The 27,049-nt window shown below is 39.5% G+C and overlaps 1 protein-coding gene across 2 annotated transcripts in view; it reads right to left on the bottom strand.

The window, feature by feature from the left end:
• Nucleotides 1–27,049, bottom strand: part of pmfbp1 (polyamine modulated factor 1 binding protein 1) — a 791,959-nt gene that overhangs the window by 493,676 nt on the left and 271,234 nt on the right. For both annotated transcript variants that reach the window (XM_087995767.1, XM_087995768.1), the window contains exons 8-9: nt 11,430–11,576; nt 4,697–4,786 (exon numbers count right to left, since the gene is read on the bottom strand). In XM_087995767.1, the coding sequence (XP_087851893.1) occupies nt 4,697–4,786; nt 11,430–11,576 (237 nt within the window). The remainder of the gene's footprint in view (nt 1–4,696; nt 4,787–11,429; nt 11,577–27,049) is intronic.

The raw sequence follows: 27,049 nt of genomic DNA, 5'->3' as shown, positions 1-27,049 counted from the left end.
CTGTAATAGGCACAAAAGGGTTAAAAGAATTCTAAGGTTCACAAAATTTAGTCAGATAGATAATTTCTTTGAAAAGGATTATATTGAATTACTGATTCCAACTTCAGCGGGAGTAAGTAAAAATTAAGAACAATTATACAAATAACTCAGAGTAGTGACCATATCATGGCTTGAATATGCAGGTGGTACAAGTAATGAAATAGCACAAATACAATCTGGTGTAGATTTTCTTCATATCACAGGCAACACAAACCTGAATCAATGTGCTAATAAGATCTGTTACCTGTATTTTTGTTCTAACAATGCTTTAAGCAGTAGGAAAAATGTCAACAAATATTATCCAACTTAAATTGATAGATATATCCAAAACTCAAACATTATGGTAAATAAAATGTCACTAAGCTCTGTGCAAAAAGTGACTAAATAGATTCTGAGGATGACGGAGCATATCAAATTAACATAATTTCATTTTACATTAGTTTAAGTGAACTAGAAAAACTATATTTATACAGTGTCTTTGAAATAATGAAACATACTACAATCCTTCAAAATAGTATTGTCAAACAAAGTGTGACATCAAGCCATGGAAGGAGATATTTGTTCATATGACCAAAAGCTTGGTCAAAGAGATATGTTTTATGGATATTGAAGAAAAGGGAGGTATAGAAGCATAGGTGGAGGAAGGGTATTCCAGATCTTGATGTTCTAGGCAACTGAAGGCACAGCACAAATGTGCAAGTGATTAACATCAGGAATGCACAAGAGTTCTCGTAGGGTTGCAAGGTTGAAAGAGATTTTAGAGATGGAGAATGGTGAAGAGTTGACAACACGAATTAAATTTTAAAAATCAATGCCAAGTGTGAATGTAAGTCAGTAAACAAAGGGTAAGACACAAACAACTGAGCTTTGGAGGCGTCAAGTTAATGAACTGTGGGAGATCACTAAAGAGTGCATTTGAATATTCAATCCTGGAGAAAACAAAAGAATAAATGAGCCTTTCAACAATAAAAGTACGAGGAAAAGGGCAAAGTTGAGTGATATTATGTACAAGGTATTATATGGCTATAGGAGGGAGGGCATCAAATTTCTGAGGCATTGGGAGAGGTTCTAGAGCAGGTGGGCAGGCCACATCTTAGCAGTGATATATTAAAATGCTGTGCAATATGTTACTAGGGTGGCATGGTGGCTCAGTGGTTAGCACTGCTGCCTCACAGCGCCAGGGACATGGGTTTGATTCCAGCCTTGTCTGACTGTCTATGTGGAGTGGGCACGTTCTCCTCATGTCTGCGTGGGTTTCTTCTGGGTGCTTCAGTTTCCTCCCACAATCCAAAGATGTGCAGGTTAGGTGAATTGGCCATGCTAAATTGCCCACAGTGTTCAGAGATGTGTTATTTAGGATAAATGGACAGTATTGGGGAATGGGTTTGGGTAGGATACTCTTCAGAGGGTTGGTATGGACTTGTTGGGCAGAAGGCCTGTTTCCACACTAGGGATTCTATGATCTATATATTGAGGCCTGGTATCGATGGAGGGAGCGAGGGGTCCAGTGACCCTCCTTCAGAACAATTTTGGAGAAAGGTCACTGGACTTGAAACATTAACTCTGCTTTCTCCCCACAGATATTGTCAGACCTGCTGAGTTTCTCCAGCAATTTATGTTGTTATATAAGAACTTCAGAACTAGGAGTAGCAATAGGGAACTCTGTGTCTGATGCCTTCTCCACCATTTAATATGATCAAGGTTGATCTCATCTTGGTCTCATTATTTTTCTGCTGGTTCCCTATAATCCTTTAACCCTTCACTGATTAAAAATCAGTCTATCTCCCCCTTACGGTTATTCAATGTCTGGCATCCATCTGAATCTGGAGTGGAGTTCCACACATTGATGATGCTTTTAGAGGAGTAATTCCTCTTCATCTGTGTTTTAAATTGTTCACCACTTCACCTAAAGCTATGACCTCTCATTCCACCTGTTCTATCTTTACTTTGTCCATCCACTTTATCACCTGATTAGATTCCCTACAGTATGGAAACAGACCCTTCAGCCCAACAAGTCCACACTGACCCTCCGAAGTGTAACCCATTCCCCTATCCTATATTTACCCCTGCCAAAGCATCTAACACAATGGGCAATTTAGCATTACCAATTCACCTGACCTGCATATTTTTGGATTGTGGGAGGAAACCGGAGCACCCACGCAGACACGGGGAGAATGTGTAAACTCCACACAGTCACCCAAGGCAGGAATCGAACCCGGGTCCCTGGCGCTGTGAGGCAGCAGTGCTATCCACTGAGCCACCGTGCCACCCATGCTAACCACTGAGCCACCATGCTGCCCAAATCCCAAATTATATACCTCAAATTAGATCTCCTCTCATTCTTCTAAACTGTAGAGAGTATAAGCCTAAACTTCTCAATCTACCCTCGAAAGACAAGCCTTTCATTTCTGGAATTAATCTTACAAACCTTAGCTGAACTGCCTCCAATGCAATTACCTCCTTAGTAGGTGGTCAGAGTAAGGAAGAAAAAAATTAAGTCGAAATCAGGATTATTGTGCATGTATAGTATAGTAGAAGTAGATTAGATTACTTACAGTGGGGAAACAGGTCCGTCGGACCAACAAGTCCACACCGACCCTCCGAAGAACAACCCACCCAGGCCCATTCCCCTACACCTAACACTACAGGCAATTTAGCATAGCCAATTCACCTAACCTGCACATTTTTGGACTGTGTGAGGAAACTGGAGCACCCGGAGGAAACCCACACAGACACGGGGAGAATGTGCAAACTCCACACAGACAGCCTGAGGCTGGAATTGAACCTGGGTCTCTGGCGCTGTGAGGCAGCAGTGCTAACCGCTGTGCCAACGTGCCGTATATACAAGGAGTATAATAAATAAGATTGGGGAGTTACAGGCACAGATTGCCCTCTGGAATTTTAATGTTGTGGCAATGACACACAATCAATTTTTCTAGTCCAGCATGAAAAGATACACAGGTTCTTGGAAATGAGATGGACCAAGTGACAGTTGGGAAACATTTAGGAGACAGTGATATTGTATCATAAGGTTCAGGATGATAGTGGAGAATGACACGTGAGAAAATTAAATTGGCTGACTTCAATGGGATAAGATTGGAACTCGGCAGGTTGACTGGAATTAGAGGTTGGCAAATTGAATTCTGACCATAAAAGGTTTCAGCAGAACTCTTGTCAGCTGTTAGCAGAAACTACTGAGAACTCGAAAGAAAATTAATTAACTTCTATAGAACCAACTACCTTAATTATAGCAATCACATGCTTAAACTATAGCAATCATTTGCAGATACATTCTATTTTGTTCAAAAAGCCCCCAATATGTAGGCAGTCAGTCAATGTGACATTTTATAAATTCCTACTTTGGAAATAAAACCAATCTAACTCCAGGTTAAGACACAGACAAACTCTAAACAAGATCTCAAACCTAAAATGCATTTTGGACATAGGTTTGCTTGCTGAGCTGAAAAGTTCATTTCCAGACATTTTGTTACCCTACTTGGTAACATCTTCAGTGGTTGTTGTAAGTGTTTGTTACAGTCCTTGCACGGTATTTTGTAAATGACATCAGCAAGGACTGTAACAAACACTACATTGGACAAATAGGCAGAAAACTAGCCACCAGGATACATGAACACCAACTAGCTACAAAAAGACATGACCCTCTCTCACTGGTATCCTCACGTATAGATGAGGAAGAACACCAATTCGAATGGGACAACATATCCATCCCAGGACAAGCCAAACAAAGACACGCACGAGAATTCCTAGAAGCATGGCATTCCAACCAGAACTCTATCAACAAACACATCGAGTTAGACGCCATCTACAATCCCCTGAGAAAAAGAACAGGATGTGACTTCACCACAGGAAATGACATCACCACAGGAAATGACATCACCAACCCAAATAAACCCAAACATATAAATAGAAAGCAGGAATTTTCAGCATTGCTTCGCCTGAGGCCCACTGAAGATGTTACTAGTAAGGTAATGAAACGTCTGGAAATGAACCTTTCAGCTCAGTGAGCAAACCTACATTCAAAACCTCAACCTGAGCTAAAAATCTTCTCAAAACTCACTAAAATGCATTGTCTGACCTGTGACGTCACCTCTTTTATACTGATAAAACCTTAAGTATCTCAGGGTAGTGACTTGGAAGAAACTTTGGGATTTGCATGTTAGTTAATCGAAACCTGCACCTCCATTCTAACTGATTCAAGATTTAACAGCCATCTTAGGTGTGTTCAATTAATTTGCATCAGTTATATGACCCTTTAATCTTTTATTTATAAATTCTGTGTCTAAGGTCTCCCTCTCTCATTAGAACCTGAAGAAGGAGTGAGGCTCTGAAAGCTTGTGTTTTCAAATAAATCTGTTAGAATATAACCTTGTGTCGTGTGATTTTTGACTTTGATATTATTACTGGAGAAAAGTTATATCTAATCCTTTGAGTATAGTTGCTTTGAGATTTACAACATATTCTTTTTGGTTCTTTTGAAATTATTCAGATTCCATCTTGAAGAGAAACTTCTAAATGCCTGAAAATGCCTTGATTCAAATAAATTTGATTATTTTATATACTAGAAAGGTTAACAGACATGCTGGATTTAAATACGGAACTGCTCAACTATAGAAAGGAGCTGTAACCAAACACTTACATATGTATCTTTTAAACCGCTGTTGGGACCAAGTCGAACTTCTTCCAAGTCTTTCTTCAGTTGGGTAAAAGCCTCCTCTGATCGCCATAGCTAGAGAGGAAATCAACAGAACTGATTATAAGTTTTAAAGATTTAAAAGATATATGAAGTACTATCTTAAATAAAGAGAAAAAACATTCTCATTGGTGTTTAATTGAAATTATTCCGATTTAGGAATCAATACTATATTAGAAAACATGCATTCACAAAATCAGATTTATTATTGTATTTGGATTTGATCACCAACATGACTGCTCACTTGATTTTTAATTAAGAATGAGGTCACTGATTCCTCTAAAAACAGCAGCCTCATTTTTGGAACCTCCTTAAAGGTTTCACCTAGTGGCCAATCTGAATAACCTTGTAGGATTAGTTCAAAGTGACAGAAAACCTGCATTTGTAGACAAGTATGATTATGATATTTTACTGATTATTGCATTTAGAACAGTCAAACCCTAAGCAGCCAACTTTCATATCAGTGATCTTTTGCAAATAAAGAGAAATTACCTACAATGTAAAGAGGTCTCCCAAATGTAAAAACATAATGCATTCATTTACAAACACAGGAAACAAAATCTTTGGTACCCTATTGCTTAACTCATTGTGTTTTCCTTATCAAAAGGCTTGCTCATTCTGTTACTCTATGATCTGTTTTCCTACCGTCTTTAGCAGGAGTGGCTGAAGATTGCTGTTGCTCACTTTTAAAGGTGACTATGGCCTAAAACTGTTCAATCCTGTGGTCATGGTAACCTTCTCAAGGCAGAGCAGAGCTTTGGTTCCAGACTACTGTGTCCCAATCATTTATGTTTCCATCAAGTCTGCCAGGCATGGAATCCCTTTGTGAGGGTACAAATGTAACATTCCTGTCCAGTCTAAAACTTGGGCATCAAGGCTCACAGTTGCTTGAGGTCATTAATTAAGCCACCTTCAGTCTTTACCAGTGAAAATCAGCAGAGGAAAAGTGAATTAAGGTGATTAGCAAAAGATCCATGGGAACATGAGGAATACTTTAGACAGTGGGAGGTTCGGATATAGAATGTACTGTCTGACAGTGTAGTGGAAGCAAATTCAATCATCGTTTTTAAAAAGAAGTTGGATATAAACACCTGAAGAGAAAATATTTGCAGAGCCTGGAATTAACTGCGTACCTTGGCTGAGAGTTAACATGGAAATAAAGGGAGGATAAACAGAAATTGCGGGAGAAACTCAGCAGGTCTGGCAGCGCCTGTGGGGAGAAATCAGAGTTAATGTTTTGAGTCCATAACTCTTCATTGGAACTGTTCTGGTGAAGAGTCATGGACACGAAACATCAACTTTGTTTTCTCCCCTCAGATGCTCCCAGACCTGCTGAGTTTCTCCAGCAATGTCTGCTTTTGTGTCAGACCTCCAACCCACACAGATCTTTATTTTATTATGGAAATGAAGGGTCAAGCTGCATCCATCTGTGCTGTAATCACTTTATGGTTCTTGAATTACAAGAATAGCCTGCTTAGGACAGGGCTTCATAAACTGTTGCTTGCAACCCCCATTGGGGTTGCCAGCCAAAGTTTTGAGGTTGCAAGCTCCAAGGCAGTAATGGCTAGCATGTAAACCCCACTGAATGCTAATAGCTAACCTTATTGTCTAAGTGGAGAGTAATTTCATAGTGCGTTGGTACAAAAGGGTCTGGATATCATTGTTATGGATTACAGAAATCTAGTATGCATGTACAGCAGATATTAGAGTCACAGAGTCATAGAGATGTACAGCATGGAAACAGACCCTTCAGCCCAACCCGTCCATGCCGACCAGATATCCCAATCCAATTTACTCCCACCTGCCAGCACCCGGTCCATATCCCTCCAAACCCTTCCTATTCATATACCCATCCAAATGCCTCTTAAATATTGCAATTGTACGAGCCTCCACCACATCCTCTGGCAGTTCATTCCATACATGTACCACCCTCTGCGTGAAAAAGTTGCCCCTTAGGTCTCTTTTATATCTTTCCCCTCTCACCCTAAACCTATGCCCTCTAGATCTGGACTCCCCGATCCCAGGGAAAAGACTTTGTCTATTTATCCTATTCATGCCCCTCATAATTTTGTAAACCTCTATAAGGTCACCCCTCAGCCTCCGACGTTCCAGGGAAAACAGCCCCAGCCTGTTAAGCCTCTCCCTGTAGCTCAAATCCTCCAACCCTGGCAACAACCTTGGAAATCTTTTCTGAACCCTTTCAAGTTTCACAACATCTTTCTGATAGGAAGGAGACCAGAATTGCACGCAATATTCCAACAGTGGCCTAACCAATGTCCTGTACAGCTGCAACATGACCTCCCAACTCCTGTACTCAATACTCTGACCAATAAAGGAAAGCATAACAAACGCCTTCTTCACTATCCTATCCACCTGTGACTCTACTTTCAAAGAGTTATGAACCTGCACTCCAAGATCTCTTTGTTCAGCAACACTCCCTAGGATCTTACCATTAAGTGTATAAGTCCTGCTAAGATTTGCTTTCCCAAAATGCAGCACCTCGCATTTATCTGAATTAAACTCCATCTGCCACTTCTCAGCCCATTGGCCCATCTGGTTCAGATCCTGTTGTAATCTGAGGTAACCCTCTTTGCTGCCCACTACACCTCCAATTTTGGTGTCCTCTGCAAACTTACTAACGGTACCTCTTATGCTCACATCCAAATCATTTATTTAAATGACAAAAAGTAGAGGACCCAGCACTGATCCTTGTGGCACTCCACTGGTCACAGGCCTCCAGTCTGAAAAACAACCCTACACCACCATCCTCTGTCTTCTACCTTTGAGCCAGTTCTGTATCCAAATGGCTAGTTCTCCCTTTATTCCAGGAGATCTAACCTTGCTAATCAGTCTCCCATGGGGAACCTTGTCGAACGCCTTACTGAAGTCCATATAGATCACATCTACTGCTCTGCCCTCATCAATCTTCTTTGTTACTTCTTCAAAAAACTCAATCAAGTTTGTGAGATATGGTTTCCCATGCACAAAGCCATGTTGACTATCCCGAATCGGTCCTTGCCTTTCCAAATACATGTACATCCTATCCCTCAGGATTCCCTCCAACAACTTGCCCACCACCGAGGTCAGGCTCACTGGTCTATAGTTCCCTGGCTTGTCTTTACCGCTCTTCTTAAACAGTGGCACCACGTTTGCCAACCTCCAGTCTTCCGGCACCTCACCTGTGACTATCGTGACTATCGATGATACAAATATCTCAGCAAGAGGCCCAGCAATCACTTCTCTAGCTTCCCACAGAGTTCTCGGGTACACCTGATCAGGTCCTGGGGATTTATCCACTTTTAACCGTTTCAAGACATCCAGCACTTCCTCCTCTGTAATCTGGTCATTTTTCAAGATGTCACCATCTATTTCCCTACAGTCTATATCTTCCATATCCTTTTGCACAGTAAATACTGATGCAAAATATTAATTTAGTATCTCCCCCATTTTCTATGGCTCCACACAAAGGCTGCCTTGCTGATCTTTGAGGGGCCCAATTGTCTCCCTAGTTACCCTTTAGTCCTTAATATATTTGTAAAAACCCTTTGTATTCTCCTTAATTTTATTTGCCAAAGCTATCTCATGTCCCCGTTTTGCCCTCCTGATTTCCCTCTTAAGTATACTCCTACTTTCTTTATACTCTTCTAAGGATTCACTTGATCTATCCTGTCTATACCTGACATATGCTTCCTTCTTTTTCTTAACCAAACCTCAATTTCTTTCGTCATCCAGCATTCCCTATACCTACCAGCCTTCCCTTTCACCCTGACAGGAATATACTTTCTCAAGGAAAGCAAATGGATTTTTAGCATTTATTGCTAAAGGAATAGAGTATAAAGGTAGGAAAGTGTTGCTGCAACGGTACAAGGCATTAGTGAGACTACACCTGGAATACTGCATAAAACTTTGGTCCTCTGATTTGAGGAAGGCTGTATTTGCATTGGAAACAGTTCAGAGGAAGTTAACTGGATTGATTTCAGAGATGAGGGTATGTCTTATGAAGAGAGATTGAGTAGCTTAGACTTATACTTTTTAGAGTTTACAAAAATGAGAGAAGATCTAGTTTAGATACATAAAATGCAAAGAGAATTGACACAGTGAACTTAGAGCGGATATTTCCTCATGTGGGGCAATCTGAATGAGAGGCTGTTAGGACAAGGGATAGCAGATTTATGACAGAGATGAGGAGGGCTTATTTCTCTTAAATGGTCATGAATCTGTGAAATTCACTACCCCAGAATGTGGTGGATGTTGAGACATTAGTAAATTTAAGGATGAGATAGGCAGATTTTTAATTAGTAATAGATTGAAAAGTTCTAGGGAACAGGTAGAATAGTGGAGTTGAGGATGAGATAAGCTCCATTGTAATTGCATTATATGGAGGAGTAGGTTCAAAGGGCTGAACTATCTCCTCCTGCTCCTAGTTCTTATGTTCTTATGAATGTCCCATTTAAGTCATTTCATTTTTTTTAAAACTATGGCCTTGTCCTTGAGGTTACGTTACTGTCTCACAAAATTCCATGGAAAAGTATGTGTTTTTCACTCGAAAATTCTATGGACTTAGTAGCTTGCCCTCTCCCATTCCATTCCCCCCCAACTCTCACAAGTCTCCTACTGTTTCACCTCACTATAGTCTCATCCCATTCTCACACGAATCACAGCAATTTTCAAGCATCATAGTGCAGCAACAATGGGAAGCACGAGCTTAGGAATATTAGAACAGGGAACAACATAAATTGGTGAGGTATATAGAAAGGTCGTTAATTCTGTTTTGTAACAGTTTCTGGAATTTTGTTAGAAACATTTATTTGTTGGAGGGCTTTTATTTCAGAAATTTAGCTAAAAAAAAATATTGATCTGTAACAGGTCAAGTGAAAAGTGGGGAACAACAGAGTGACCTTGATGATGACATGATGTTTTATGGGAACTACAGCCTTAGGACTATACCTTATGTTATTTTTGACCAACTCTGAGTTTGTTGAGCTTTTTGGAGGGATTCCCACAATGATGCAGGTTTTCTCACCATACTTAACAAAGGTCACTTAGCCCCATCTTACTATGTGCCATTCCCAGAACAACCTGCCACTCAGCATATAGCTCAGAATTAATCAGAATCCTTTGCACCGCTGCCGACACAGTCAAGCACTATTAATCTGGATCTACTGGCATAGAAATTGAGGGGAACAGTAAACTTGACAGCTACTGAAGTGCCATTTTCGCTCTGATGTGAGGTTGCATCTGATTTGCAGGAGGTGGTTCAATCGGTCACCTACTGCTTGTTAAAACACAAGTGCCTCACGAACTGCTCCTAGTTGAGATAGGGGTGGAGTGCTCTCTCAAGACTTATGGTGGGTAGGGTGTTCCATTGACTATCCGCCTTCACCTCCTCCATTTGAAAACCACTTGCCTTTTCTGCTGCCTGAGCACTATTTTCATACTAAAGCACAAATCCCTCATAATTAAAGCAGGTTTTCTCTTAACATAACAATGCCACACCATTCCTTTTAAAATCTTACACATTAGCAAAGCTGCTTCAAGAACATTATGAAATACTGTACTTCCATAAACGATTGTGTCAGTAACAGTAAGTCAACTGTCAATGAGGAGAGATGAACAATCAGGAGAAATGTTTTCACCTAAAGAGTGGTGAGTCTGTTGAATTCTCTGCCACAGAAAACAGTTGATACCAAAACATTGAATGTTTCCAAAAAGGAGTTACATATAGTTCTTAGGGCTAAAGGGACCAAAGGAAATGGGGAGAAATCTGAAAGAAGGTACTGAATTGGATGATCAGCCATCACATTGAATGGCAGAGCAGGCTCAAAGGGCCAAATAGTCTACTCCTGTTTTCTTTGTTTCTAGGGTTCTAATTGGATTTCAACCGGTAAATGGATGGATGATCATTTCAATCATGCTAGTTGGTGAAGTGCTGAATCTAGAATTGAGTGTGACTAGGAAAGAAGGTTAAGTAGGCTTGCGTGGTTTAATGTGGCAGAATGTTGTACCAATTTGCCCAACTGATGCACAACCTACTCACTCTGCATTAGTCTGGTGCACACATGGCAGGAGCCAGTCAGCATAAACTGCACAACCTGTGCCAGAGCTGACTGGAAGAGTTCATTATTTAATTTTAAGGGCTTACACAGTGCCGGCACCAGTGGGATCATACAGTCTGATTCCCAAACCCTTGTTTGTAGCTACAAAATCTGAAGTGATTAATAGACAGCATATAGAAAAATCAGCAGTTTTAATATCAGTTATGCTTTTAAAATGAAAACTCTAATGTGCATCTCTATATATTTTACCATGTCAAATATTTGTTTTGCTTTGCTGTGATGGGAATAAAATATTTGAAAAAATAAAAACATTTTTATGATCTCATAAAGAAACAAACACATGAACAATGACAAACTGCTTTTAAAGATAAGTATCATGTGATCCATTGGATAAACAATTTCAGGAGAGGAAGAGCTTATAACCATAAAACAAAAACCATAAATGAGCAAACTGAAGGATTTTTCAAAACTCTGGGAGAAAGATTTAACAAATCCTAATGAAACAATATTTTCAAAGTAATTTTGAAATGAAGGCCTTATTTAATAATTTAAAAATCATAAATCCTATTTTAATTTTATAAGATGAAAAGACATTTTCTAACTTTCCTGAACAAGAATCATACCTCTTGTTTCAAGGCTATGACCTTGCTCTCCAGGTGGTGTATATCCTGAAGCTGATTTAGATTTTCTGAATCTTTTACAGCCATTTCATTATGCAGTTCAGTTATGGTGTCCTGTAAATCTTGAATTTTTTGTTCCTTTTCAATGACCTACAATAATCAGAAACAAGTGACTGGAAGCAAAACTTACTTTAGATAAAATAAAGTCCCTACAACAACTCATCCACCAAACATTAGCAATTGTATGTAGTTGTAAAGAGGATGCAACTAAAGAAAACTCTTTTAATTTTTTCCTTTCATTTCTTGACAGTAGCTAATATATCTTATATTTTCACAATTAAAGTATAAGATTTTAAATAATTTAATCTATTTACTACTTTTCTACTTCAGCTCTGACATCCAACAAAAATAACACCTTGCTTTTGACCAGCTATTGCTCCTTGGCTGTTGTCAATCATATTTTTTCATTACAGAGTATGAGTGTGGCTGGCAAGACAACCACTTACTGCTCATTTCTAACTGCCCTTGAGAAAGTGTTGACAATGTATTTTTTCCTGAAACATTACAATCCACGTAGTGTGAGTACACTCACAGTACTGTTAACTCGGGAGTTCTAAGACTTTCAACCAGAGACAATAAACGAAAAGCAATAGATTTGCACATCAGGGTGGTGTGAGACTTGGAAGGGATCTTGTCAGGGTTCCTTATTGCTCCTGTCCTTCTGGGCAGTGGAGTCGCAGGTTTAGAAGATACTTCTGAAAGAACTTTGGCAAGTTGTTGTAGTAAATCTTGTATGATACAGATTGCAGCCACTGGGAGCTGGTGAAGGAAATAGTGAATTTTTAAGTTGGTGTCTGTGGTTCCAGTTGAGTAGGCTGCTTTGCCCTGGATACACTAAAGCTTCTAAAATATTTTGGAGCTGCACTCATCCACCCAAGGGAGATCATCACATCACAATCCTGACTGATGCTTGAAAGATCATGAAAGAATTTATTGTAACTATGTAATCAAAACACTATTTACCAATTAATTTATCATAAATTCTATTTTAAGGTTGTTAAACCAAAACACGTTTGCTGATTTTTCTAAACAGAGAGGTGAGTCACAACCTTTAAGTTACTTCTGAAGCCAAGGATTTTATTCAAGGTTCTCAGTGATGACATCTAGAATGTTGCTGCTGGGGAAGTTCAATGATGTCAGCCTCACTCAATATCAAAGGGAGGTGGTTAGCTTCTTCCTTATTGGAAACGATAATAGGTGTTGGTACATACGGACATAGATAACTTCATTATTTGAGGAGTAGTGATTGGAAATTAATACTGGGCACTCATCAGCAAACATCTACAATTTAGAGTCATAGAGTCATAGAGATGTACAACACGGAAAGAGACCCATTGGTCCAACTTGTCCATGTTGACCAGATATCCTAACCCAATCTAGTCCCACCTGCCAGCACCCAGCCATATCCCTCCAAACCCTTCCTATTCATTTACAGATGCATTTTAAATGTTGTAATTGTACCAGGCTCCACCACTTCCTCTGGCAGCTCATTCCATACACGCACCACTGTCTGCATGAAAAAGTTGCCCCTTAGGTCCCTTTTAAACTTTTTCCCTCTCACCCTAAATCTATGCCCTCTAGTTCTGGACTCCACATCCTCAGGGAAAAAGCCATGTCTATCCATGCCCCTCATGATTTTAAAAACCTCTATAAGGTCACCCCTCAGCCTCCGACATTTCAGAGAAAACAGCCCCAGCCTATACAGCTATAGCTCAAATCCTCCAATCCTGGCAACATCCTTGTCAATCTCTTCTGAACACTTTCAAGTTTTGTGATATTCCTCCGATAGGAGGGAGACCAGAATTGCACGGAATATTCCAAAAGTGGCCTAATCAATGTCCTGTACAGCAGCAACACGACCTCCCAACTCCTGTACTCAATACTCTGACCAATAAAGGAAAATATACCAAATGTTTATCCTATCTACCTGTGACTCCACTTTCAAGGAACTATGAACCAAGGTGTCTTTGTTCAGCAACACTCCCTAGGACCTTATCATTAAGTGTGTAAGTCCTGCTCTGATCCAATTGTCCAAAATGTAGCACCTCACATTTATATAAATTAAACTCTATCTGCCACTCCTCAGCCCATTACCCATCTGATCAAGATCCCTTGTACTCTGAGGTAACCTTCTTCACTGTCTACTACACCTCCAATTTTGGTATCATCTACAAACTTACTAACCATACCTCCTATGTTCACATCCAAATCATTTATATAAATGACAAAAAGCAGTGGACCCAGCACCAATCCTTGTGGAACTCCACTGGTGACAGGCCTTCAGTCTGAAAAGCAACCCTCACCACCATCCTCTGCCTTTTACCTTCTGTATCATATGACTAGTTCTCCCTGTATTTCATGAGATCTAACCTTGCTTACCAGTATCCCATGAGGAACCTTGTCAAACACCTTACTGAAGTCCATATAGATCACATGCTCCAATCAATCCTCTTCGTTACTTTTTCAAAAAACTCAATTAAGTTTGTGAGACATAATTTTCCATGCACAAAGCCATGCTGACTATCCCTAATCAGTCCTTGCCTTTCCAAATACATGTAAATCCTGTCCATCAGGATTCCCTCCAACAATTTGCCCACCACCGATATCAGGCTCAGTGGTCTATAGTTCCATGGCCTTTCCTTACCATCTTTCTTAAATAGTGGCATCACATTAGCCAATCTCCAGTTTTCCAGCACCTCACCTTTGACTATTGATCATGCAAATATCTCAGTAAGGCACCCAGCAATCACTTCCCTAGCTTCCCACAAAGGTCTAGGGTACACCTGGTCAGGTCCTGGGAATTTATCCACTTTTATGCTTTTCAAAACATCCAGCACCTTCTCCTCCGTCATATTTGTATTTGCAGAATTGTATTTTATTTTGCTCAAAAACTACATAAAGCTTGAAAGGTTCTGTAAGCCCCACTTTAGAAAAAAGAATTGACTCAACATTGATACAGACTTTACTTCACACATTTAATGCATTGTCTGAGTTGAGATGACACCTATTATTAGATAAGCTGACACCGCCTTGAGAATGTAATGCTGGAAATAACATATTAAAGAACCTAAACCACCATTCTAAAAGATGAAAGATTTAATCTAAATTTATTGAAGAACTATAACCTGGTGTTGTGTGATTTTTAACTAAAGTTGTTTAATATATCATTACAACTCCATAACACTGTAACTCTTTTGCTATAAATTCTGTGTCGTATGGTCATGTTCCACAACCGCCTGATGAACAGCCAGCGCCTCAAAAGCTACTGCTTCCAACTAAACCTGTTGGACTATAACCTGGTGTTGTGTGATATTAAATTTTGTCCACCCCAGTCCAACACCGGCACCTCCAAATCATAACTCTGTAACATGGACATTTTCAAGATGTCACCATCTATTTCCCCACATTCTCCATCTTCCATGCCTTTTTCCACAGTAAGCACTGATGCAAAATACTCATTTAATATCTCCCCCACCTCCACACATAGCTACCTTGTGTGATCTTTGAGGGGCCCAATTCTATCCCTAGTTATCCTTTTGTTCTTAATGCATTTATAAAATTCCTTTAGATTCTCCTTAACCCTATCTACTAAGGCTATCTCATGTCCCCTTTTTACCCTCCTGATTTCCCTCTTAAGTACACTCCTACTGCCATTATACTTTGAAGGATTCACGTGGGCTCTGCTGTCTATACTGCTGTCTATATATGCTTCCTTCCTTTTCTTAACCAAAATCTCAATTTCTCCAGTCATCCAGCATTCACTACCAGCCTTTCCTTTCATCCTAACAGTAATGTACTATCTCTGAACTCTTGTTATCTCATTTCTGAAGGCTTCCCATTTTCCAGCCATCCCTTTACCTGTGAACAGCTGCTACCAATCAGTTTTTGAAAGTTCTTGCTTAATACCGTCAAAATTGGCCTTTCTCCAGTTTAGAACTTCAACTTTTAGATCAGGTCTATCCTTTTCCATCATTATTTTAAAATTAATAGAATTATGGTTGCTGCCCCAAAGTACTCTCCCACTGACACCTGAGTCACCTGCCCTGCCTTATGTCCCAAGAGTAGGTCAAGTTTTGCACCTTCTCTTCCTTGTACACACTTAACAAATTTCTCTCCATCTAAAACCTTAACACTATGGCAGTTCCAGTTTATGTCTGTGAAGTTAAAATCCTCTACCATAACCACCCTATTATTCTTACAGATAACTGAGATCTCCTTACAAATTTGTTTCTCAATTTCCCACTGACTGTTAGGGGGTCTAGAATACAATCCCAATAAGGTGATCATCCCTTTCGAATTTCTCAGTTCCACCCAAATAACATCCCTGGGTGTATTCCCAGGAATATCCTCTCTAAGTACAGCAGTAATGCTATTCCTTATCAAAAATGCCACTCCCCCTCCTCTCTTGCTTCCCTTTCTATCCTTCCTGTAGCATTTGTATCCTGGAACATTAAGCTGCCAGTCCCATCCATCCCTGAGCCATGTTTCTGTAATTGCTATGAATTCCCAGTCACATGTTCCTAACCATGCCCTGAGTTTACCTGCCTTCCCTGTCAGGCCTCTTGCATGTGTTTAGTGTTATGAGGAAGCTAATTGTTAAAGTTTTGAAAGCTAGTCTTTTTAGAACACTGCCTTGTGGAACTCTTAGAGAAATATCTTGGAGCTGAGATGGCTGGTCTCAACAACCACAACCACCTTCCTTTGTGAAGACTCCAGTCTGTGGAGAGCTCTACTTTGATATGATTAACTTTATTTTTATCAAATGTACGCTGCAAAATTTGTAGATATCACAAAATTACGTTGGAAATTATTTACAAATAAGTTTAAAGATTACAAAAGCACTGTAAAATACAATGCCATTAATGCCAAAAGCTCTCCTTTACAGTACTCACACCTGAGATATTTTCCTTTTACCATCACACCTACAGGGCTTAATTGATGTTTTGATTGTTGTCCTGGGAATCATATCCTTTGCAGCAGCATGACATTCTGACAGTGAAAATCCTATTACGCTTCCATTAGTACCACCATGTGAGCAAACAATAAATAGCGTTTTGTTTTCAATTCTTGTGGAGATCCCAGAATATATGCAGTATATGGGCCACTACACCTATCAGCTCATTAACCAAACGATGAGATGAAACGGATTGACTGCTTTTATCTGGTAATATTATCATGTGACTTACTAGCTTCAACGTAGAATTTATTCCATTGCTGAACATAAAACACTTCTGAATTTGATTTGAATAAACATTCCTAACATTTCTCCCATGATATCTACATTTAACAAAACATTAGTATTGAATATCCAGATGTTAAAGATTGATTTGGTGCAAGAAATCCAGAAATTTCAGGAAAAGCTCAGTAGGTCTGGCAGCATCTGCGGACAGAAATCAGAGTTAACGTTGCGGGTCGAATGGCCCTTCCTCAGAACATATACTCTGATTTCTCTCCACAGATGGTGCCTGACCTGCTGAAGTTTTCCAGCAATTTCTGTTTTTGTTTCTGATTTTCAGCATTTGCAGTACTTATGGTTTTTATTTCGATGTCGTGCATCTCACTTTTGAAAGCATGTTGTCCATAATATTTATGTCCATTTTCTGAGAAACCTTATTAATAATGGGTAGGGGTATTTGGCAATACTATTGTGATTCCCTTATTTACCCATATATTTACATTGATCACATAGCCACAACATTCACCCATGTTCCCAGGACCACTGGGTCAACAGAGGTCTGGTAAAAATCTGTTCTTTGCATGCTTAACATACTTTCTACAAGAAAGCTACCTTTTTGGTACAGCCAATTCGTGGATTTTGAAATATGGATTTCAAAGGCCAGATTTCTGCCAAGTTGGGTCAACTCAGAGCCCTTTAAAAATGACAATCAGAACTCCTGAGCTCCATCCTGGATTTTCCACATTTTGTCAGAGTCACTTAAGCAATACAAGCAGCTTGGATTGCAAGAGGCTATGAGTGCAAAGAGGGGCATTGTGGGCTAGGAGGCTAGGGGCATAGGGTGTGTCTTGGGAAGGTGAGGATGTGTGACGGTTGCAAGCTCTTCTTTTTTAAAGCTGAGCAAAGTCCTACAACATTAAGGTGGGCCTTTTAAACAGAACCCACCACCTCACCCACTTTCAAAGCCATAATTTATGAAGCAGGTACGTGAATCTGGGAAACCCCTCCACTTCCACTAGCCACCTTATGGTGTTTCACTGCAAATGACAGTCTGATTGAATGACCCTATTATCCTCTCATCTCATCTTGAGGGATTCCATTGGCCACTCTAATCTGATTTTTGAGAAAAAATTAAACATGTATTTTCATAAGGTTGGATTTTCCCAGCTTCAAGATGGCAGAGTCAGAGACCAGATATCATGGCATGGACAAAATTATGTCAGCATGGTTCTCTCGTTTACTCCTGCTTCTGGGGGGATCTTACCACAGGCAGGCTGAGAGCAAGATCATCTGTACACTTTATGGAGGCAGCAGCCAAATAGGTGCAGTTTTTCACTGTCACCAGTACTTTCCTACCAATGAAGTAGCCATTCTTGAAGTAATGGAAGCTGCCAGCTCATTGTTGGTGTCCTCCCACAGGTAGAGCAGGAGCCATCATTACTTGAGGCTCAGTAATCCATGGGCTTTGTGTATCCTACTTCAAAGATTTGGCCATCCAAGAAACTTGATCGAAATCCAAATGACTTCATCATGATACAAGTACAACTATCTTGAGTGGGAGATCTGCAACAACTGTCTTCAAATTACAGACTAAGTTTAAGCAAGGCTGTGTGATGGACCTCATATTATTTGCAATCTACTTAAAAGTGGCTGTTCACCACATCAAGATCCAACTTGATCCAACTAATATTATCAGTATTAAAATCTATCCAGATGGAAAACTCAGTAACCTCAATTGGGTTGGTGGCAAAACCCAACTGAATGGAACTCTATGGATATACATGATCTACAGTTTCTTAAACTCTGCAGTGTTCTTGACCAATCTACAGAGAATGAGCAAGCTCCTTTCATAGTAAGTCTTAATTAAAGGTGAATAACATCACTGACAGTGAAAATTATCTTTGAATAAGTGTGGATTCTTATTTCTTGTGATTTTAATTATTGAGGAGATTTGTCTATTTTTACTGCATATTTTTGGTCACTTTTAACCATTTAATCTGATATTTCTTTCTGCTTCGTTATTTTACTTTGTTTCAGATTTAGCCTGTACCAATTGTTCAGATTAACACTTCCTGGACTCTGCAATGTTCATCATCAATTCTTCAAACTAATTAAATCTGCAAAAACTGAGCCAAGGATAGGTCGGGAATGTGGAGATCTTGGTGTACTTATTAGATGGTCATCAGTAACATGAGGCAGGATTACAGTGTGATTTAGTGCAAGGGGGACTATGGTGGATATTACGTGTAATGGTTGGCTTGGTTTTAACAGTTAAAGAGCACTCCCAATCCTACCCTGTAACATTAACAAAAGACAAATTGAATCAGTTGCCTTGAAATCTGTTATGTAAAGAAATGTTCCAAAGAACAGTCATAGAGATGGACAGCATCATTGGTCTTGAAACATTACCTGTTTCACCTCCACAAATGTTGTCAAACCTGCTAGACCTCTCCAGCACTTTCTACTTTTATTTCAGATTTCCAAAATCTGTAGTATTTTGCTTTTGCACTGAGACCCTGAAATGATTTGTGTTTGCTTTTATTAAAGCTGTCACTAAACTCTCCTCTAGAGGTCTCTGCACCATATTGACTCTCTTGTTTATAGTGCATTCCTATGCAAAATGCTGTAGAAATTCTGTAGGCAGTGTAAATGGAGTAAACCGCTCATATTGTTCATTTTCCACGAAGACTAAAATCAAGCTCATGGAATAGTTAAAGTATGAAAGAAAGGGAAAGTGCAATATGATAGAAGGAATGTGGCTGAAATCAATCTGTTTTGGCTTTCCTTTTACATCTTCCAAATTCTCTTCTGATAGCCTCACTGTACTTAATGCACTTTTCGTGATTTTCTTCAGTATCATTAGCCCCTGATGTACTTATTTCACATCTCAGTTTAGTTTTAATCTGCTCCATTATCTCCTGAATTCTACTCTTTGGGCACATTCCATTTTGCCTTATTGGATCAAGTTTTTTTTTCCATTCATGGGATGATGAAATCATTGGCTAGGACAGCATTTATTGCTCATCCCTAATTGTTCAGAAGGAAGCTAAGAGTCAATCACTTGCTGTGGGCAGGGAGTCATACGTAGGCCAGACCAGGTAAGGATACAGTTTCTTTCACCTACGTCTCTGCATTAATAATCCAGCAATCGTACCACTAAGCCCCTGTCTACCTCAAAGGCAATTTGGTACTCAATACACCTGATATTTGAAGGTTTTGTCAATGTTGATGTATCTCTAATGCTAATTAATCTCTCCAGTTAATTAGGGCCATATCCACATATTTCATTGATCCGTGCCTTTTTCTCGTAATTTTGAATCTTTACACCTTTGTATTTTAACACCAATTCCAACTATAATGGTCACTATCTGCTTTTGTGCCTTTTACCATTTAAGCACGTGCTCCAATCGTGACAATACTACAGCTTTAAGAGATGCATCGTGTCCCTCTTTTTATGAAGAATGATTGAGAAAGAGGTGGCAAGCACTTTGCTCAAAGCCAATAAAGCAAGCAGTTTGTGAGGCCTTTGGTATTTTTTTTAAGTTGGAACAATTAAAGCAACCTGATTGGGTGAAGTCAAGCTCCACAGAACCAAGATTTTTAGATTCAGCTTTTGGGAGTTGGTGGGATCTTGATGCTGGATATGGAAGCTCTCATTCCTTTCTCTATCACAGTGAAGAGTTGGGGTTCTCTTCCTGCTGTTAGAATTGCATGTCAGACATCTATTTTGCTGAATATATCTTTGCCAAGGATGTGTTTATGGGATGTCACTATATTGGAACAGTTAATTAGTCATAGTTAAAATATATATATAATTTTGTTAATGTGGTTCTGTTCGCCGAGCTGGAAATTTTTGTTGCAAACGTTTCGTCCCCTGTCTAATTTTGTTAAGCATTTTGACAGAGTTATAGTTAGGCTAATTGATTTCTTTTCTTTTTTATATTGTCTATATTTTAACTGTAGTGGAAAACAAGTGTGCTTTGCTTCAATTCGCGTAGTATAACCAATCAAATTGCATCTAGAACACCTTACATTTACCTTTAAAATAAGAAAAAGTTAGCGTTTAGGCTATCTTCTTATTATCATTGTATTATCTGCATTGTTAGATGGTCTGTCATAAACAGAAACATTTCATTTTACATTCCTTAACTCTAACCTAATCGATTCTACTCTAATCCAATTTCTTAGAATATTCTCAAATTCTCAAACTACCACAGAATCCTTCATAAATACGGTAATCCCACTTACTTTATCTCTCTTCATCTATCCTGTATATTTCACAAACAGAATATTGTTTCGTATGCAATCAAAATCCAAGCCAATTTTGTCGTCAGATCATACTCATAATTGTTAATTTACAAGAAATAGATATAAAAGTTAAATCTTCAGAGTTAAGCTACACTGTCTCATCATTTAGATAACATGCTTAATTTTTATTCTTCCTGCAAATATAGACTATTTCATAACTTCCCACATTATATTCCATTTGCCACATTCCATGCCAAGCACCATTTCCTTTGCCTATCTATATATTTTTTGTCACCTCATGATGTCGCTTCACAGCTTAACATACAGCCTCTTTATTCCATCTTGTGTTTCTGTGGTACAATGGCAGGTCCCGGCATAAATTCTCTCTTTATGGACATCCAACAACCTTAGTGATTGTTAGTGGGTATCTTAAGTCCATCTCCATATCTTTCTTGATGAATTTTATTTGTATAGGACATTAATCTCCATATCAATTAAATGTTTAACAACATGAAAATCTGCAACTCAGTCTTTTCCAAATGGAGGGGTATTCTTGAACAAAACAAAAACTGGCTGCAGTTTCTTGACTTCAATTGGAAAATTCAGCCTGAGAACACTTAGCAGTTCAACAACCTTAACAGGTACGAATGTACCCTGGTGCTGGTAGCCAATTCTCCAAAGCAAGTTTGGTTGCTTGCTTCCTGGTTTCCAACAGATGGAAATTTAAATGCACCCACTTTTATTTCATTGACAAACTTACTGTGATTACAAACACTTTCATTTACAGCATTAAAATTGATTCTCAATGCTCAAATAAGTTATCATATGAGATTGTTTGCCTTTCAAAGTGGTAACTATCTTTATTCCCATTGTGCATACACCACTTTAAATCCTCCATTGTTTGATTATTCTACTTTAATACAGGGCTATTCACAGAATTCTCTTTAATACAATTTCCCAAATGTTCCACCATTGTATGGACAGGAATCATGCATATAAAAACAAAATACTACATAAGCTGCACATCTGAAATAAAACATAATTCTGAAAGTATTCAACAGTCAGGCAGCACCTGCAAAGAGGAAAACAGGGTTATCATTTCACACCAACAATACTTGATCAAAATACTTCCAAAGTTTTTTGTTATTTTTCAAGAAATGTGCATGGTATAGTTTTAGAAGAAAGTGAGGACTGCAGATGCTGGAGATCAGAGCTGAAAATGTGTTGCTGGAAAAGCGCAGCAGGTCAGGCAGCATCCAAGGAGCAGGAGAATCGACGTTTCGGGAATGAGCCCTTCTTCAGGAATGAGGAAAGTGTGCCAAGCAGGCTAAGATAAAAGGTAGGGAGGAGGGACTTGGGGGAGGGGCGTTGAAAATGCGATATGTGGAAGGAGGTTAAGGTGAGAGTGATAGGTCGGAGTGGGGGTGGGGTCGGAGAGGTCAGGAAGAAGATTGCAGGTTAGGAAGGTGGTTCTGAGTTCGAGGGTTGGGACTGAGACAAGGTGGGGAGAGGGGAAATGAGGAAACTGGAGAAGTCTGAGTTCATCCCTTGTGGTTGGAGAGTTCCTAGGCGGAAGATGAGGCGCTCTTCCTTCAGCCGTCGTGTTGCTATGGTCTGGCGATGGAGGAGTCCAAGGACCTGCATGTCCTTGGTGGAGTGGGAGGGGGAGTTGAAGTGTTGAGCCACGGGGTGGTTGGGTTGGTTGGTCCGGGTGTCCCAGAGGTGTTCTTTGAAATGTTCCGCAAGTAGGCAGCCTGTCTCAACATAGTGTTAGACTCAACACAGTGGAACAAACTTTCCCACAAGATATGACATTCTGCCAATATCAAGCAGTCTGTAACTTGGTGGGGCAAGGGCTCATATTTGGTATGTGAACTGAAATTCACAGATTTCAAGTTCAGCATTTTGCCAGCAACGGTATTAATCATAGATGTGACTGTCTAACAGTATCCTAGGTAAAGTTTTTGAAATAGGCTGAAACATGTCTTTACAATTATTGATCACTATCCAGCATAAAATTAATTATCATGGAGGACAATGTGTGTTAATCATTTTAACTTTCAGAATTTAAACTCTCCCATAACAAAACCCCTTCTTTTAGGTTAAAATACCTTTCCAAGGATCCTACATTTATTTTTAACAGTTTTATTTACTGATAAATACAGAGTTCAAGTTTTTTTTCCATTCCAGTAACTTTCCAAATTGACTGTACCATTTCAGTTATGCCATCTCTAATTTAGTGCAAGATGCATCACTCCATGCTTCTATGCTTATATTCTAGAATATTCTATTCTATCTTAAATTTCATTTTTTATTTATTCATTTTCTGGAATGTGGGTGTCACTGGCTGGCCGCATTAATTGCCCATCCCTAGTTGCCCTTGAGAAGGTGGTGGTGAGCTGCCTTCTTGAATTGCTGCATCCACCTGCTGTAGGATGTCCCATATGCCATTAGGGAGGGAATTCCAAGATTATGACCCAGCAATAGTGAAGGAACAGTGACATATTTCTAAATCAGGAAGGTGAGTGGCTTGGAGGCGAACTTGAAGGTGGTGGTGTTCCCATATATCTGCTCCCCTTATCCTCTAGATGGAAGTGATTGTGGGTTTGGAAGGTGCTGTCTGAGGACTTTTGGTGAATTTCTGAAATGCATCTTGTAGACTGTACACACTGCTGCTACTGAGTATCAGTGGTGGACAGAGTGGATGCTTGTGGATATACTGCCAATCAAGCAGCTGTTTTATTCTGGATGGTGTCAAGCTCTTTGAGTGTTGTCGGGGTGCACTCATCCAGGCAACTGGGGAGTATTCTATCTCACTCCTGAATTGTACCTTGTAGATGGTGGACAGGTTTTGGGAGTCAAGAGATGTGTTACTCGCAGAAGTATTCCTAGCCTCTGACCTGCTCTTGTAGCCACTGTGTTTATGTTGTGAGTCCAGTTGAGATTCTGGTCAATGATAACTACCAAAGTGTTGACAGTGGGGAATTCAGTGATGGTAACACCATTGAATGTCAAGGGATGGTAGTTAGATTGTCTCTATTGGTGATGGTCATAGCTTGGCATTTGTGTGACTTGAATGTTACTTGCCACTTGTGAGCCCAGGTCTTGTTGCATTTGGACATGGACTGCTTCAGTATTTGAAGAATGGTGCTGAACATTGTGTAATCATCAGTGAACATCTCCACTTCTGACCTTATGATGAAGGGAAGGTCATTGATGAAGCAGTGGAAGATGGTTGGGTGGAGGACACTACCCTGAGAAACTCCTGCAGAGAAGTCCTGGAGCTGAGATGACTGACCCCAACAACCACTACCATCTTCCTATATGTCAGAGATGTTCCTAAGCACCAGAGAGTTTGCCCCCGGATTCCCATTGATTCCAGTTTTGTCAGTGATCCTTGATGCCACACTCGGTAAAATGTAGCCTTGCTGTCAAGGGCTGTCCATAAGACCATAAGACATAGAAGTGGAAGTAAGACCATTCAGCCCATCGGGTCCAGTCAGTCATTTAATCATGGGCATTTCAACTCCACTTACATGCACTCTCCCTATAGTCCTTAATTCCTTGCAAGCTCAAGAATTTATCAATCGGCCTATAATTTTCCATTTTTTGTCTTGATCACTTCTTGAACAAGGGGGTTACAACAGCGATTTTCCAATCATCTGGGACTCCAGTGATTTTTGAAAGATCACAACCAATGCCTCTGCTATTTCCTCAGCCACCTCCCTCAGAACTCTCAGATGTAGCCCATTGGGGCCAAGAGATCTATCAATTTTTAGACATTTTAGCTTTTCTAGCACTTTCTCTTTTGTAATGGCTACCATACTCAACTCTGCCCCTGACTCTCCTTAATTGTTGGGATATTACTCATGTCTTCCAATGTGATGACTGACACAAAGTACTTATTAAGTTCTTCAGCTATTTCCTTATCTCCCAGCACTAGCCTTCCTGCATCAATTTGGAGCAGCCCAATTTCTATTTATGCCTCTCGTTTGTTTCTTATGTATTGAAATAAACTTTTAGTATCACCTCATTCTGGCCTCACCTCTGGAATTCAATTCTTTTGTGCATATTTGAACCAAAGCTGTAATGAGGTCAGGAACTGAGTGGTCCAGGCAGAAGCCAAATTGGGTGTCACTGAGCAGGTTATTGCTGAGCAGGTGCTGCTTGATAGCACTGCTGATGACACTTTCAGCACTTTATTGATGATCGAGAGTAGATGATGGGGTGGTAATTGGCCATGTTGGATTTGTCCTGCATGTTCCACATGTCTGTTCATTTTGGGTGTCTAATTATGTCTATATGGATATACTAAAGACAAAGCCAAGTTCTTCAGAGATGATGCTTGATCAAATAATAATAAGGTAGCATAATTGATGCTGTGTATTTGGACTCGCTAAAATTACTTGATATAGCATTTAATAACAATTGACAAAGTTGAAGCCTGTGGGATTAAGGAAGCAGTGGGAGCACAAGTATAGAATTGTCTAAGATGGAAAGTAGGTAATGATCATGAGATTAATTTCTACAATTGTTTATCCAGGAATGAATATTAAAATCAATGGTATCTTGATCTTTTGTGCACGGGCATCATTTTAGAATTTAAAGATGACACAAAACTTTGAAATGTGGTTAACAGGGGATTTTCGTGATTTCAGAAGGAAACAGATGGAAATTATACTTTTAAAAATAAATAAGGATCCTTAGAAGGGTATTTTAACGTAAAAAGGAGGGGGGGGGCGGTTAAAGTCTGAGAAACAAAAAAATCCCAACCCAAAGCTGCCTTCTATCTGCACATTTTCAGCATAAACTGGTAGGTGAGTAGCCAATCCATTCCAAAGGGGTGGTCTGGAATTTGAACATATGATAATGAGACTGTCAGTCTCATTGTCATTTTGCTTTTTTGACAATAACTGCTGTCTGGTAGGTTTTGAAAAGTTGAGAAATGTAGCACTTCACAGATTCCAGTGGATTCAAGAGGTAAATGCCTGTTTGAAGAGCATCCACAATTAGGTTCCCATCAAAAAACATTCCCACCTGAAATTCCATAATCAAGTTCCAGAACTTGCAATCATCACTAGACACTCAATTCCTCAATCATTCTCTGATGCCTCCTTTACTTGTCATACATGCAATACTTATTTCCCACCAACACCAAAGTCACCAACCTCTCCCAGAATTGACAGCATACCCCTATGGATGCCATACACACACTCCCACAGATCAGTCCCCTCTTTCCCTCAACAAAACCAGTTCCTGAATTGAACCTTCATACCCTTCTATCTATTCTAACCTCCTGCCTACCTCTTCCCAATTGACACCACCCTCTTTCCACCAACGAATTTCCGCATTGATTGACGTCCTCTCTATTAATCAATATCACGTTCAAACATAACTTGAACATAGTGTTGAAGAAAAGATGGGCAAAAATTTGACAAGCGACAATGAGTTCAAGGACTTGAGGGCAAATGGAGATTGGATGGCAGTTTTTGAGGACAAAAGTGTCATGGCAATGTTACAGCTAATCTGCATGTGTGCAGAAAGCAGCACAGCCCTTGTTTTTTGTTAAGTACATGTATGTAACATACCGTTGGAAAAACTGGCCATTCTTTACAACAAAATTTTAAAGGCAATGGTAGTTAAGGAATTTGTGAGGAGAGTTTTGTGACAGTGAATGTAATTTTAAAAAAATAGTTGGACACAGATTTGAAAAGAAAACCTTTTCAGGACTATGGAGAAATAGCAGAAGAATGGGACAAACTGGATAGTTCTTTCAAATGACAAAATGACATACTTGTGCAGTGTATACTTCCATTACACTAATTTGACATTTTTCTTTAATAATCTTTAATAAGGCCTTATTTTAAATCCTTGTCATATCTCTTCCTTCATGACAAACTATTCTTCAACCTAGGCCAGAATAAAGCAAATTCACTCAAAGCCTCTGTTTGGGCTGTTCTCTACTTGAATATTAAATACTTCGAAAACTCACTTTTTTGATGTGAGATATTTCTTATTTATCCACATTAAGTCTTATTTAGAGAGTCATAGTCATAGCGTCATACAGCACAGAACCAGACTCTTCGGTTCAACCAGTCAATGCCAACCATAATTCGGAACGAAACTAGTCCACTGGCTT

Source organism: Chiloscyllium plagiosum, unplaced genomic scaffold (genome assembly GCF_037043375.1).
Source record: "Chiloscyllium plagiosum isolate Xiang-an unplaced genomic scaffold, Cpla_swu_hap1 HiC_scaffold_17, whole genome shotgun sequence".
NCBI lineage: Eukaryota > Metazoa > Chordata > Chondrichthyes > Orectolobiformes > Hemiscylliidae > Chiloscyllium > Chiloscyllium plagiosum.
This window is presented reverse-complemented; position numbering and strand designations above follow the sequence as displayed.